Here is a 16663-nt window from a genome sequence, read left to right as displayed (position 1 = left end):
TTTAAAAAATGAAATAGGATAGAATAGAATTGAATACAGCCAAACAGAAAATATCAAATAGCATTGTAACTACAGTGAATATTTTTTGCGAAATTTGTGTTTCAGTTATGTATGTATGTATGTATGTATGTATGTGTGTGCACCATGAGTTATGATGAAAATAAATTTCTGACTGTGGGCTGCAGCAAAAAAATTGAGAAAGACTGCACTGGATTCTGCATCTCAAAGCGTGGCATGTCCATTTTATATTTGTATTTCTAGTGCCCAACACAAGTAACTGACAAGTAGTAAGCACTTAATAAAAATGTAAATAATAATGACTGAGACTTCAAGTTTAGCCCGTGTCTACCTAAATAACTTTGGAGAAATAACTTAAATTGTCTAACAGGATTTACTTACATTCTCCAAAGTACTGAGGAGTAATGGGCCTTACAGGCTGTATAGGACCTTCTATATATAACAGAATATCAGCAGAGATATTAGTTCACTATATATAGTTCACAGTAAAAGCTTCACTTACTAAAGAACACGTATTCAGCAGCACCAAGGAGAGCTCCCGCACTGTAAGGGGTGAAACTTCTTAGCCCCTGGAAGACAGGCTCTGCAAAGTGAAACTAAACAACTGTGGAATCTGTGCTATAAAAAGACCCAGGGCTGGGTGAAGTGGCTCATGCCTGTAATCCCAGCACTTTCAGAGGCCGAGGCGGGTGAATCACCTGAGGTCAGGAGTCTGAGACCAGCTTGGCCAACATAGTGAAACCCCGTCTCTATTAAAAATACAAAAAAAAAAAAAAATAGCTGTGTGTGGTGGTGGGTGCCCATAATCCCAGCTACTTTGGAGGCTGAGGCAGGAGAATTGCTTGAACCCGGGAGGTGGAGGTTGCAGTGAGCTGAGATCGTGCCATTTAAAACAAAACAAAACAAAAACAAACAAACAAACAAACAAAAAACCCAGTGGAGGGTTCTGTATATGCCACAGGAGCACAGCCTCACAAAGGAACAGAAGAAATGCCATAGTGGGAAATCATGGGTGGTAAGCTGCCCTAGATGGGTAGCAGTTAAGCACATACCTGCAGATGATCTTACTATACTTAGCTTGAAGGAATTAAGATCTTAGATTTTAGAGACAATATGTATCATACTGATTTTGTTCTTGGACTCCATATGGTTTCCAGTTTTAAGTGGTATGCAGAGCAAGAAAAAGATCTACAGTAGTTCCAGACTGTAGTGCGAGCTTCTCTGACACTTCAGCCTCATGACCCTGCAGATCCAATTGTATTGTGTCCACGCTAGAAAGAGAGGTTCCATGGAGTTTTAGAAAGCCCCAGTAGTAGAATTAAAATATATGCCTCTAGGGTTTTTTAAGCAAAATCATTCCCTCTTTTCTTGGCAACTAGTCTACATTTGAGAATCTGCTCCTGGCTTGCTATCAAACCCAGTAGAGACTTAACACCTGACCATGAGGTATTAATTTTCCATACTAACAAGCTACTCTTAATGAATGTGTTGCTGTCTACTCTGTTGAATAATAAAGTTTTGTGTGGACATCAGCTTTCAACCATTAATTGCAAATGGCTTTACAAGATCAGACCTGAGTAAACAAAGAAGGCACAAGTAAATTTCATGTGCAGTTTGATCAGACTCATTGCCTCTCTCTCAACCAACATGTATCATATATGGCATCTTGGTGAATTCTTCATCCTTGTGACCAGTTAGAAAAAGAGATATGAAACAATGTATCTGTTCCTGGTTGTATCTTCCTGGTATATTGATAGTAGGTACAAGTGGATGGCTGCCTTATTATAGTCCCACTCAGGGATAACCCAGAATAGTAGAAAAAAGACATGCTGGGATTTGGGGTACGATTTTGAGTGAATCATATGATTGTCCATTTTGTATAGAACTCTTAATGGTTGGAGGTATGGATCTACCCTGCCTCATGAGCAATGACTAAAACCAGCAATCGGCTGGTCAGGGACTTGAAGAGAATTATTTGGACAATTAATGATGGGGACGATTTTAGAGGTCCTGGATGTCTTGAGGAAGATTCAAAATTTCAGCCAGACTGAGTTCTCATTGGAGGTTCTGGGGGGAAATATACATCCAAGTTCTTTCATGTTGTTTTCAGAATTTGCTTCCTTGCAGCTGTAGGACTGTGGTCCCAGTTTTTTTTTTTTTTTTTTTTTTTTTTTTTTTTTTTTTTCCTGGCTGTCAGGCAAGCCATTTTCAGCTCCTAGAGGCTATTTGCATTCCTTATGATGTGAACCCCTCCAATCTTCACTGTGTAACTGCACATTGATTCTTTCTAAAGCTCCTAACCTGTGACTTTTCTGTCTCTGACTCTAGACCCTTATCTAAAGGGATGATGTGATTAGGTTAGGCTCACCCAGATTGTCTCCCTATGTTATGATCAACTGATCTGGGAACCTAATTATATCTGTTCACAGCAACACATAGATTAGCATTGGATTGAGTAACTGGAAGAAGATATGTATAATACACTGTGGCCTGGTAACTTGTGGGAACCATCTTAGAATTCTGCCTACCATAGTCTGTCTTCAGGTACCCCAAATTTATTTCCCTATCAAATGTAAAAATACTGTCAACTTCTCCCAAGATTCGCCAAAATCTCATCCCATTACAGCATGAGCTCAAAAATAAACATGTCATCATCTAAATTATATAAACCAGATGTGGATGAGGATCTTGGGCATAATCCATTAAGTAAAGCTCCTGAAGACATTTCATCCCATCTGCGGATCTTTAAAACTGAGGAGACAAATTATTTGCCCATAAAATTCCCAACCTATGATGATGTGACAAGCACAGGATAACAGTTATAGACAAAAGCGGGTAAAATGGAAGATAAAAAGAGGTCACTGGCTCAGAAAAATTCTTTATTAGGTTTTAAGGCCTGGGAAAAATCCTTTGTGGCACTCAGCTTCACTCTCTGTGCTCTTGGATGTGTCCTCTGGACTGTCAGGTCTGTGCTCTGAGCTCTTGGTTCTGCGATCTGAGTAATTTTTCATTAGATGCAGCATGTGTTCTCAGCTGAGTAGTTTTATCAGACCATTTCTTATGAAGAGAATTTTGGGGATCTCACAACCTTCTCGCATGTTGTACTCCATCACTTTCATTTAGAGTTGGCAGTGTTTCTACTGATATAATTTTCTTTAAAATCTTGTGAGGTGAGTCTTACATAAATTACAGTAGGTTTTACTCCATTGAAGAAAATTCACATTGACAGATATTTTTGAAATCATCTTTCTCTATTTTTGTCTCTTGCTGAGGTAGCTGAGCGTGGCTGGTTTCAGCTCCTAAAGGCTACGTTCATTCCTTGCCACATGGTACCCTCCAGCTTTAAGGCAGCAGCAGCACATTGAATCCTTCTTATGCTTTGAATCTCTGATTTCTCTGCCTCTGACCTCTAGACTTGGCCCGTCTAGTTTGATTGAGAGCATATTTGAGTCATACTTTCAATCTCTTGAAAATGACCTTTGTGTGACTGAGTGCTCTGACTTTCTTATTTTTCTAAGGTTTCAGAGACAGACTGTAACAACTACATCCTCAGCTTTTTCTCTGTGTCATACTTTCAGAAGCAATCTCTTAATTTTGTGTATTTTTCCATTTGGGTAGGGTGGGTATTTCCCAGTCCTCAAGTTTTAGTTCCTTTTTGTTTAACAGCTATTCTATCAATATATCTTTCTCGTCACCTTTTGCTATAAGCAGCAGGAAGAAACCAGGCTACACTTCAAAACATTGCTTGGAAATCACCACAGCTAAATGTCCCAGTGCATCACTTGCAAGTTCGGCTTTCCACATATCTGTTGGAGACTATTTCTCTGATTTCCATGCCACTAAATATAAAGATGTTTTTCCTCCAATTTCTAGCAACTCGCTCCTCACATACTACTGGCCCCTCACCAGCAGAATCTTTAAGGTATATGTTTTTACTGACAGTTGGATAAACATCATCGTGTTCCTCAAAATTCTCCCAGCCTCCATCAACTGCCGGTTTCCCCAGCCACTCTCATATATTTAGGCATTCACTACTTTCAGTACCAAAATTTTTATTAATATTCTGTTACTGTGTGACACATCACTTCAAATGTAGCAGCTTAAAATAACACCTACTTATTATCTGACAGTTCTATAGGTCAGAACTTTGGAATTCACAGCTGAATTCCTTAATCAGTGTCTCACAAAGCTAAAATCAAGGTGTCAGCTAAACTGAGTTCGTATCTGGGGATCTTGACAAAAAATAATGTGTTACCAAGCTAAGTCCTCTTGGCAAAATTTAGTTTCTTGTATTGTAAACTAAAAATAAAATCTCAAGCCCCCCACCGACTGAACAGACCACTTCTTGGCCAAGGGGACTCCAGAGAAACCTTAAAAACTGAGTTCCTGGCTGTGAGAGGATGCTAGGTCAGACACGCCTCATTATACCCCCTCCCTTTTACAATTTAGACAAAACAACTGACCATCATTAATGTAAAAATATATATCATTAATGCTAATAGAATGGACTCTTTGTGGCAATAAGATACAAAATTATAAACAGGACCTAAGGCCATGGCAGGTAAGGGTTAAGTCATTCATGTCTGGACTTAAAGAATAAACTATGTTTTAACGGCTACAAGATTTTTCTTTTTGTCTAACAGCTACACAAACACTGGCCTTCAGATAAGCAATATTAAAACAATTGTAGCTCACTACCAGACACAGAGTAACTGACTCCCTGTTCCACAAGCCATAACTACAGCTTTGATTGGACAAGAGACTGATTTCAGTAACTTTCTCAGTGGTCTCCTGATAAGAAGACCACTGACCATGGACTGGTTCTAGGCCAGTTTACAGAGGCCAGAACTTGAGTGCCTTCATGTCCCTGCTTTACCTTTTGACTTACAGAGACTAATTGTAATACATTTAAATGTTAAGTTTCCACCCCAACATGAACGGGGTTCATATATAACATGGATGTTCATTCAATAGACATGCATTAGGACTCACTGAATTACATTCATATCTCCTCCTATAACCTGTTGAATATGTATGCTTAGCCAACCTATCCAGCATAAATTCCTGTCTTACCCCTTTCTCCCTCGAAGTGCCTGTTTCCGGGTTCTGCCAGAGGCTATGCTTCCCAGACTGTCAGAATGACCACCTTGAAGGCTGTAACTCTTTATACAAAATAAAATCTCCTTTCTAAATTTACAAATTTTGTCATTTTTAAGTCAACATACTGTAGGTCTGAGGTCCCCAGTTAGGACAGAAACAGTTCATCTTAATTCAAGTTGGGACTGACCTTATTTAAAGCTAGGCTTTAGATATTGTGAAAACAGGTTTATTTTCCATTTACCTTTATTTCTAGAGCATAACGTTACCTGGTACCAACTGAAATTCAAGGACGTATACCAGGACCCTTCCTCCCTTGGAACCTGAACTTCAATTTCTGTGTCCCAGCCTTTTAAAACTGCTGAAAACTTCACTGCTTCTCAGCCTAATATCCTTAACTTTCCTATCAACAAATGTCTCAAAGCAAAAAAGTTCTACCAAGTCTAGGTTTCATGTCTGTGGAATTATTTTCTCTTTAAAATTTTGGTCACACAAGTCTTCAGTGCTTTGTTTTCTCCCCAGTGTCTTCAAACAGATTGTTTGTTTTCTGTTCGGCTTTTCCAGTAGTTCTTCATGGAAGGGTTTGCTCTGAAACAAGGTGATCTACCATTTCTAAAAACGTTATTTTTTTTGTCCTCCTAATTATTAAGAACTTCTTCCATAATAGATGCCCTCTGGTGATGATTTAATTGAGAAACAAATATTTTGGCACTCTGTTTACCTTGTGAACAGTTCATGAACATACTTCTCCACTAAACCTCCTCATCACTAGTTTTCCAAGTTTGTTCTTTCCAAGTCCCTGAAAAGCCAGCCAACTCACGTGCTATTGCTCATGAATCAGGCTGTCTCTCTTTCCATGCCAAGTGAGCAAATTTATGTCATTGAAATTTCTGCCCATTAGTAAGATTTCCCTCTGCTGCTGTCTTTCCTGAGTGAGATTGTAGTACAGCAGCCTTTCTCTTCCAGTGGGTTCCAGCATGCCATGCACATTCATCTATAAAACAGACCTATACTTTTCTATTCTCTAGTTACAGGGAAAGTTCCATTAGGCCACAAATGTGGGTTGATAGGGAGGTGGCCAAGCAGTAGGAGACAGTACCTTGAGAGTCTGAACTTCTTGCTTATGTAGTTTTCTTGTGCCTTTTAGTTATGTTTAAATTCAGTCAGTTATGTATAATTCTCATCTTAAAACAGAATTCTGCTGTGCATTTCTAGTTATGTGGTTCGATGAATTAAACAGTGGCTAGTTCATGATAACATTTCTAGGTGCATAGTTACTTGGAATAACATAGTCAGATGTTGGGTACCAGCCAGCACCCAGGAGTTACTTTCCAAATATAGAGCAGTTATTGGCTTATTTCCTCTACAAAGCATCTCACAGGCTCCCCAATCTGATTATTTGTTATGATACAGTTTGAGGTCTCCAGAAATTAGCCTCAATCCTGAGCCTTTAGCTAATAACTCCCAGAAGATTTTGGTATTTTATTTTCCTTAGTGCAAAGTCACTCTGAAAAGTGTCTGTAGGTCCCACTGGGAAAGGTTTGATGTAAGAGTCACAGTATACACCAGTGGCTGCAAGATCATACCTTGGAGGTACCCTTCCTTCCCCTCAGTTGCGTAAGAAGTTTAGAAAACATGCTACGGCATCTTGAGTTAGACTTTCTTTTTTTTTTTTTTTTTTTTTTCTTTTATTATTATTATTATTATTATAATACTTTAGGTTTTATGGTACATGTGCGCAATGTGCAGGTAAGTTACATATGTATACATGTGCCATGCTGGTGCGCTGCACCCACCAACTCGTCATCTAGCATTAGGTATATCTCCCAATGCTATCCCTCCCCCCTCCCCCCACCCCACAACAGTCCCCAGAGTGTGATGTTCCCCTTCCTGTGTCCATGTGTTCTCATTGTTCAATTCCCACCTATGAGTGACAATATGCGGTGTTTGGTTTTTTGTTCTTGCGATAGTTTACTGAGAATGATGATTTCCAATTTCATCCATGTCCCTACAAAGGACGTGAACTCATCATTTTTTATGGCTGCATAGTATTCCATGGTGTATATGTGCCACATTTTCTTAATCCAGTCTATCATTGTTGGACATTTGGGTTGGTTCCAAGTCTTTGCTATTGTGAATAATGCCGCAATAAACATACGTGTGCATGTGTCTTTATAGCAGCATGATTTATAGTCCTTTGGGTATATACCCAGTAATGGGATAGCTGGGTCGAATGGAATTTCTAGTTCTAGATCCCTGAGGAATCGCCACATCGACTTCCACAAGGGTTGAACTAGTTTACAGTCCCACCAACAGTGTAAAAGTGTTCCTATTTCTCCACATCCTCTCCAGCACCTGTTGTTTCCTGACTTTTTAATGATTGCCATTCTAACTGGTGTGAGATGGTATCTCATTGTGGTTTTGATTTGCATTTCTCTGATGGCCAGTGATGGTGAGCATTTTTTCATGTGTTTTTTGGCTGCATAAATGTCTTCTTTTGAGAAGTGTCTGTTCATGTCCTTCGCCCGCTTTTTGATGGGGTTGTTTGTTTTTTTCTTGTAAATTTGTTGGAGTTCATTGTAGATTCTGGATATTAGCCCTTTGTCAGATGAGTAGGTTGCGAAAATTTTCTCCCATTTTGTAGGTTGCCTGTTCACTCTGATGGTAGTTTCTTTTGCTGTGCAGAAGCTCTTTAGTTTAATTAGATCCCATTTGTCAATTTTGGCTTTTGTTGCCATTGCTTTTGGTGTTTTAGACATGAAGTCCTTGCCCATGCCTATGTCCTGAATGGTAATGCCTAGGTTTTCTTCTAGGGTTTTTATGGTTTTAGGTCTAACATTTAAGTCTTTAATCCATCTTGAATTGATTTTTGTATAAGGTGTAAGGAAGGGATCCAGTTTCAGCTTTCTATGTATGGCTAGCCAGTTTTCCCAGCACCATTTATTAAATAGGGAATCCTTTCCCCATTTCTTGTTTTTGTCAGGTTTGTCAAAGATCAGATACTTGTAGATGTGTGGCATTGTTTCTGACGGCTCTGTTCTGTTCCATTGATCTATATCTCTGTTTTGGTACCAGTACCATGCTGTTTTGGTTACTGTAGCCTTGTAGTATAGTTTGAAGTCAGGTAGTGTGATGCCTCCAGCTTTGTTCTTTTGGCTTAGGATTGACTTGGCAATGCGGGCTCTTTTTTGGTTCCATATGAACTTTAAAGTAGTTTTTTCCAATTCTGTGAAGAAAGTCATTGGTAGCTTGATGGGGATGGCATTGAATCTGTAAATTACCTTGGGAAGGATGGCCATTTTCATGATATTGATTCTTCCTACCCATGAGCATGGAATGTTCTTCCATTTGTTTGTATCCTCTTTTATTTCCTTGAGCAGTGGTTTGTAGTTCTCCTTGAAGAGGTCTTTCACATCCCTTGTAAGTTGGATTCCTAGGTATTTTATTCTCTTTGAAGCAATTGTGAATGGGAGTTCACTCATGATTTGGCTCTCTGTTTGTCTGTTATTGATGTATAAGAATGCTTGTGATTTTTGCACATTGATTTTGTATCCTGAGACTTTGCTGAAGTTGCTTATCAGCTTAAGGAGATTTTGGGCTGAGACAATGGGGTTTTCTAGATATACTATCAAGAGCAAACACATTCAAAAGCTAGCAGAAGGCAAGAAATAACTAAAATCAGAGCAGAACTGAAGGAAATAGAGACACAAAAAACCCTTCAAAAAATCAATGAATCCAGGAGCTGGTTTTTTGAAAGGATCAACAAAATTGATAGACCGCTAGCAAGATTAATAAAGAAAAAAAGAGAGAAGAATCAAATAGATGCAATAAAAAATGATAAAGGGGATATCACCACCGATCCCACAGAAATACAAACTACCATCAGAGAATATTACAAACACCTCTATGCAAATAAACTAGAAAATCTAGAAGAAATGGATAAATTCCTCAACACATACACCCTCCCAAGACTAAACCAGGAAGAAGTTGAATCTCTGAATAGACCAATAACAGGAGCTGAAATTGTGGCAATAATCAATAGCTTACCAACCAAAAAAAGTCCAGGTCCAGATGGATTCACAGCCGAATTCTACCAGAGGTACAAGGAGGAGCTGGTACCATTCCTTCTGAAACTATTCCAATCAATAGAAAAAGAGGGAATCCTCCCTAACTCATTTTATGAGGCCAGCATCATCCTGATACCAAAGCCTGGCAGAGACACAACAAAAAAAGAGAATTTTAGACCAATATCCTTGATAAACATTGATGCAAAAATCCTCAATAAAATACTGGCAAACAGAATCCAGCAGCACATCAAAAACCTTATCCACCATGATCAAGTGGGCTTCATCCCTGGGATGCAAGGCTGGTTCAATATACGCAAATCAATAAATGTAATCCAGCATATAAACAGAACCAAAGACAAAAACCACATGATTATCTCAATAGATGCAGAAAAGGCCTTTGACAAAATTCAACAACCCTTCATGCTAAAAACTCTCAATAAATTAGGAATTGATGGGATGTATCTCAAAATAATAAGAGCTATTTATGACAAACCCACAGCCAATATCATACTGAATGGGCAAAAACTGGAAGCATTCCCTTTGAAAACTGGCACAAGACAGGGATGCCCTCTCTCACCACTTCTATTCAACATAGTGTTGGAAGTTCTGGCCAGGGCAATTAGGCAGGAGAAGGAAATCAAGGGTATTCAATTAGGAAAAGAGGAAATCAAATTGTCCCTGTTTGAGTTAGACTTTCTTGCAGACCTAGAAATTTTTTTCTGCCTGAATATGTCAAGCAGCATCCAATAGGCTGCCCAATTATTTCATTTTAAAGAATGCTCTGATTAGCTATCACCACAAATCCCTGTGGGCCAAAAACTCACTAATTACCATTCAATTCCTGTGGCTTATTGTGGTAGTTCCACTCACCTTGTCTCAGATAATTAAGCCCTGTCACCTGCTTCCACCGCTCTGGGATTCCATAATTCATATTAAGACGAGGTAGGACAATTCTACTGTAGCATTCTCCACCATCATCTCCAGCCTACAAAGCACAGGCCCACAGAAATCTTCAAAGATGCTCTTGACCCTCTCACAAATGCATTTCTTAATGCCTCAGAGTACGTCTGCACAAATGTCCCTATCCCATATATCACAGTTGTATTCCTTCTGTACTAGTGTCCTTACTTTATTGTAAAAGCAACTGCATTTAGAACATTTAATTGGCAGCAGAACCACAACACCATGAGGACCTAGCCTTGGTTCACAGCTATATCTACGCTAAGATGAGGGACTCCTTCAACACTGCCTTAGAGGCTTTCTGGTGCTGTACATATGTTCTCTGCTGTATTTTTGTAGCTTCCAATGTCCTCTTTTTTCTATGCATACTCTCTAGGGTTGTCAGATGAACACAGATAACTCCAGAAACTTCTTGGTAATTATTTTTGTTTTAGTACTTAAGTAACATAACCACTTGATTTCTCAAACCTTTGGATTCCACTCGCACTTCATTCCATGCCACCAGTGGTGTATGAGTTATCATCATACTACTACATACCATGTACCTGTGAACCTCTCCTAACATCTTCCCCCTACTGTTCTCAACCCTATGGTCAGTAGGTTATATTTTTCCCTCAAATTTACAAGGAACCCAATTCCTGTATCTTATCCTTCCTGTATCTGTTGCTGTACCTGAAAAGTGCATTGCAGGAAATAGGGGGTACGTTTGCAGTGGAAAATTTGAGGGCAGTTCTTAATAAAGGAGAATAGACAAAGGGATGGGAAGGGTATTAGAGAACCAAAATGAGTAGTGCAATACACCATGGCTACTAAAGGTGAGATTACCAGAGGTAGGCCTGAGGGACAGAGGCAAAGAGAGGTAACTAAAAGTTGGAGGTGCAGAGCCTATGTGGAGAAGGCCACCTTCTACGAACCTTGGGAGAAGGGACTCCACCAGCATCTGACAACACTGCAGGGAACAAGTTGGGAAACAAATTTCTTGGCTGCACTCACCACTGCTGGCTCCCAGAGGATGAGGGAGCCCTTTGATGTGGTCGATATAGGTCAGAGTACTTTGGGAGACAGAGCAGGGTAAAGAAGAATGTAGAGTGAATTGGGATGGGAAGATGGGGAGATATCCACAAATTAGTGAGGGCCATGTTAATAGTACTCATTAGGAATTGTGCCTGCAGCTTTCTGCATATCATAAGGAGGAGGATGAAAAGCATATTATTTTGTGAAAGTGAACTCCAGCAGGGCTGAGATTTGCCTGAGCTTTTATCAAAATAAGAAATGTGCCTGCATGGCATTGACCCATGGTAAAGGCACAAAACATATTGATTAAGAGTGCTGTTTGATAATCATGGGTCTGAGGAATTTGGGATGATTTTTACCAGCCTGTTAGCTTTATTGATAACAGTGAGATTGATCATTTAAATCTAGTCTCAGTGAACCTCATTGCCAAGGGCTCTGCAGTTGAGACTGGCTACATAGCAAGAATATGCTTACATAACCAGCAATGTACCAGAAACCTTGACTGAGACTCTATTTTGCGTTCTCTGGTTTCAAAGTATTCTATGCATACATTAATGGTTCCTTATCTGAAAAGAGAAGTGCAACCTGCCAGGGCTGTTATAAAGAGGGAAGATAATCAAAGCTCATACCTGGCCACTCCAGATCCCTTACTATTAGACAGCTTTTGACTATGATGTTTCTCCCTAATGCTGTTGCTATGTTGCATCCATTTTTTTCTCCAACAAACTGTAGATTTGCAATCATGACCATTTGGGGTCCCAAGAGTCTTCTTTAGCAGTGGAACTATTCAGCTGCCACAGTTATCATGGCATCTGGAGGAGGAAATACACTATACTATGATATGCTTTGACTTTGCCTTTGTTTATAAGTGTGGTTTGCTCTAAAGATACTTTCGGGTTCTATGCAATAAATATATTAAACCTTGACTTTATGGATTTTTACTTTTAACCTTTGTTTTAGAACTTAGAAAAGACTTCACCTTCCCCACCGAAAAAGAGACACTGTAATTCTTTTTTTCTGCTTACCTTATGGTTTACAGTTAATACGATAGAGATCATAATGAATATATAAATCAGTGGTGATTAGCCTTTATTATGAATCAGAATCACCCAGGCAGCCTGTTTAAGATGGAAATTATAGAGCTCCACCTAGTGGATCTGACATGGGGATTATAAGTTCACATTTTTTATGAAGTCTTATGGTGATTCTGACATGTGACAAACTAGGACACTTTAAAAATGCATTAATAAATGAGATAAGGTTAAATTCATGGTACAAACCCTTCTCCATGGTGTTTCTTTTGGAATTGCAAGTAAATGCTGCTAGAGATATAGAGTCCACAGTTATTTATGTAGACAGGGAATGATCTTGGACAAGAATTCTTGACTCAGGTATTATTATTTACAAATTCATCAAGAACCTATTACTTATCAGGCACTGTGCTAGGTATTAGGGGTACCAGGATAAAGAACAGGTTGTGCTTTGACAAGCAAAGTCCAATGTTCCTCAGTTTTAAAAAACCTCACCCCACAGTCAGAAACATATTGTTCAAATATACATAACTGAAATACACATTTCAGAAAATAATATTAATCCTACCTACCTGCCATATAATCTGATGTTTACTATCTGGTTCTGGTTGAATCTACTATATCCTATTTCATTTAAAAATATTGCAGGTCTTGACCTGCTGAATTTGTTTTAAACTCTGCAAATATAGGAAGGTGAAACTTCAGTTTGACAAACACAGGTCTATTTAAAAATCTGTGATGTGCATCCTATGAAGCACATGTATTTATCCTTCTAGGCACATATATCATGAGAAGGTGGAATTGGGGAGGCTAAGAATTTCCTCATTAACCTTGCTTCTCAAACTTTAAGGTGTATAGGAATCACCTGCAGATCTTGTTAAAACTAGAAAAGATTCTTATTCAGTAGGTGTGGGGTGAGGATGTGACATTCTACATTTCTAACTATCTTTCAGTTGATGCTGATGCAGCTAGTCCATGAACCACCATTTGAGTAGCATTGCTCTAAAAATTACAAATGTGGGTAGGGGTGTTAAACTGGTAAGGTGGGACCTGGAAGGACTTTCCTAGAAGAGCATTTACTCTAAGGAAAGATGAGTCAAGCATACAAGTCACTGACAGATGAGAACAGATGAGTGTATGCCACTCAAATTTTACCCCAGCCTCTATCTCTGAATTTGGTGGAGAGATGGCTGTATGCAAACACTTACAAACCAACAAGCATAGAAATAATTGTTTTACTAAAAATCTGAAATCCCCCAAGGGCTGAAGCATCACTGAGGTGTTACCCTATTGGGCGAGTATAACTCTAAAGTGAGGAAAGGGACTTTATCCACATTTTCATAGTTGTTGTGGAATGGGGTCAGTAGGCTTGGCTCACTGGGGACTCCAGGGAAATCAGCTGGACCTTGTTACCTTGAGAACTTCAGCCCATCGGTATCAATGGGAGCTTTAGGAGGGTGCAAGATTTATGAGAAGGAGCACAGTGCCCAGTGGGCATGACATTGTCTAAGAGAGGATGACACCCACCTTTCAGTTTCCTAGACTTATTCCTGGATACAGGTAAGATTTACCCTAGCCCACTTCCAAGTGTCTGAGGGGGTATTTTTTTCTGCTAGAGCAGGGGAGAAGGTAGATGCCAACCCAACAAATATATTCTCTACCTCGTCCAACCCACTTAGCAGTTCTGAAAAGCAAGGTATTATCTCCATTTGACAAATGACAAGACTGTCCGTTAGAGCAGTGGATCTGTAATAACCCCAGACTGACTTCTCCAGATGAGTCCCACAGGTAGGTAATGTGAATTTTACCTATCATTTTAAGTTCTGACAACAAGAACTTTAAGTGTCTCTACTGAACTTCATAAGTTCACTGGACAGTTATTCTCTTTGCTTTTTACATACTGTTCTGATCTTTTTAAATATTTTATTATTTTTGTGAGAAAAGTAATTTGTGTTCTCTGGGAAAAGAAAGATTAGTAGAAAGAAAGAAAACAAAGAAATGAAATCACCTGCTAGCTCACAACTCAGAAAACCACTGTTAACCTTTCATGTATTTAACAAAAACAGACAGATTCTGTAGATGATATTAGAAGCTGCTTTATTTTTCCACGAATCATGACGTCTCTGCAATGCACATGTGTGAAAATCTGCTACTGAAACATAGAGCAAGCAAACACTGGCAGGTGGGTCAAAAGGCTACTGGTAGCAGGAGGAATGACTAAAGCAAAGTATTACCATAAGGTTAAAACATATGGCCTGACAAATGCCTGCCAGGGACACTACACATAAGGAATGTCTTCAGTGTCCCTTCGTGGGGCCCTGCAGCCACCCCTGAATTCCCTTGGACCCCTAGGATAGAAGGGGTCCTGTAAATTTCTTTGCATCCACAAAAACGCCCCCAATTTCTGTTTGCTTTTTCTCCTTTTATCCTCCACCCTAGCCATGTTGTCAAATTCTCTTATCATGTCCTCATTGCTGAAATTCATATCATGTATGGCTTCCTTATATTGCTTGAGGTACTGAGCCAGCCCCTTGTTGGTTTTTCTTTTGGCTTTCCTGGGTATATCATCCTCAGCTGGGCGCTTTCCTGCAGCCCTTGTTTCACTTTCTGGCTCTCCCTCACTCTCTGGCTCTCTTTCACTGTCTGGCTCTCCTTCACCCTCTGCCCTTCCCCCTCTCTCTGGCTTTCCCTCTCTCTCTGATCCTCCCTCCATCTGTGACTTTCCCTTCCTCTCTGACTTTCCTTCTCCTTTTGCCTTTCCCGCACTCTCTGGCTTTTCTTTATCCTTTAACGGTTCCTCATCTCTCTTGCCCTTGTTTTCTGTCTTTCCCTCGTTTTCTAACTTCTTGTCTTCCAGAGTACAAGCTACTTCTGGCTTTCCCTCGTCCGGTGGCTGTTCTTCATTTTCTATCTTTCCTTGGTTCGAAGGCATTCCTTCATTTTCATTGAAGAGTTTTTCCATTTCGAGATTTCCCCTCCTTTTCCTTTCCTGGGGGATGCGGGTGGAGGGAAGAGGAGACAAAGAGGAGACATGGGAGACTGAGGGCATGGGGTGGAATGCAGGTCTGGATAGTACTTGCATCTCACCCCTGGTGAAGGTTCCCCTAAGCTGGCCGGGCCTCCAAGAGGGCCTTCTGCCCACCACGTAGCCCGCCACTCCTCCCACACACGTGAGCCAGCCATTACCTGGCAGGCTCTGCCACTTTCTCTGCACTGGTTCAGCCTGGTAAGGTGTGTGTTCATGTGGGTAAGGGGATGGGCAGGGGCCCCAATTCGGCCCTGACTGTGCCCTTCACACTCTCAAGCCTTGTGGGCCCCTGTCCATGCCGCCCCCTGCTTTCACGGACCTGCGGGGATTCTGGACAGGTTGCTCCTCCTTTTCAGGCCTCTCAGAGCGCTGGGAACAACAGACGCACAGACCTGCGGACAGACAGGAGACAGGGGCAGGGGCTGCGCGTTTAGCGGGCTCACAGGGACTCGGTTCCCTTTCCTGAGTCCAGGCCCTGTTCACCCACCGTTTTCCTCCCCTACCTCCCCCGCACCCCAGCCGCCATTTCTTTCCAGGCCTCGGGCACCAAACCAGGATGCTTTCCAAACTGCGTTTGTCTCTGTGTCCCCCTCCCCCGGAGGCAACCTGCCCCAGCGCCACCTCATTTTTGCGGAGATCAAGTGTTTCCATGGGCGTAGATTGTGAGAAGGGGTTATTTCCAGAATATGTCTACGTTTCACTGTCGCACTGCGGGGTCGCTACCCCCACCCCCCATTACCAGCACTAAAATGGATGGAGGACTCAGTGCAAGGGGGCGTCGAAAAGGTGAGCCAGGCTTGCTTCGGGGGTTCTCCCTCCGCTGCCCCCGCCCCCGCCGACTCCGCATCCCCCTCCTCACCAATCTAACGGAACCCTTCTCCGCCCCCTCCCCAATCCTACTGCCAGCCCCCTCCATCCCTGTCCCAGGGTCCGCCGGCAGCGCCCGCCTTCACACTGACCTGCGGGGACCCAGGACAGGCCTGTGCCTTCTCCGGCTCGCGGAAGCCCGCTCGCTGCTCCCCCGCCGCCTGGGCAGCTCAGACAGCTGATTCTGCGCGGGCGCCGGGACCCGACAGCTGGGCGGGCTGGCGGGCGGGCGCGGGGGCTGGTGCCCACGTAGGCGCCGGGCGGGTCACGTGAGCACCGCGTCACCGGAGCTCGGCCCCCGCTCTTGCCTGACACACCTCACCTTGGAGCTCGGCCCCCCCCTTGCCTGACATACCTCACCTTCTATCCCTGAGGGACCGAAGGCTGGGGACGGTCGGAGTCTCGGTGCGTTTGTGTAGCAAAACGGGGTCGCGGAGTAGAGGAGAGGTGGCTTTCTGACCCCAGGTGCTTTACCTGACGCAGCTCACAGCATCCTCGCAAGGCATCTCTCTCTGATGCCCATTATCGCCAGGTGTGACAGCTGATCAGTGAGGGTACCGGACTTTGCCAAGAGCGCTCAG

General features: G+C 41.7%; 1 protein-coding gene across 1 annotated transcript; it reads right to left on the bottom strand.

The window, feature by feature from the left end:
• Positions 1-14267: 14267 nt before the first annotated feature.
• On the bottom strand, positions 14268-16344 carry TCEAL2 (transcription elongation factor A like 2). The gene is made up of 3 exons (XM_054472803.1): positions 16175-16344; positions 15535-15607; positions 14268-15176 (listed from the first exon to the last, which is right to left on the bottom strand). The coding sequence occupies exon 3, from the start codon at positions 15147-15149 to the stop codon at positions 14466-14468; it is 684 nt and encodes a 227-aa protein (XP_054328778.1). The 5' UTR covers positions 15150-15176; positions 15535-15607; positions 16175-16344; the 3' UTR covers positions 14268-14465.
• Between the last annotated feature and the right edge of the window lie 319 nt (positions 16345-16663).

This window comes from Pongo pygmaeus, chromosome X (assembly GCF_028885625.2).
Source record: "Pongo pygmaeus isolate AG05252 chromosome X, NHGRI_mPonPyg2-v2.0_pri, whole genome shotgun sequence".
Classification (NCBI taxonomy): domain Eukaryota; kingdom Metazoa; phylum Chordata; class Mammalia; order Primates; family Hominidae; genus Pongo; species Pongo pygmaeus.
The sequence above is the reverse complement of the archived record's forward strand: the minus strand, read 5'-3'. Positions and strand labels throughout refer to the sequence as shown.

Bases quoted from the DNA above. Each gene is read 5' to 3' on its own strand.
- TCEAL2 (XM_054472803.1), bottom strand. From the start codon at position 15,149: ATGGAAAAACTCTTCAATGAAAATGAAGGAATGCCTTCGAACCAAGGA.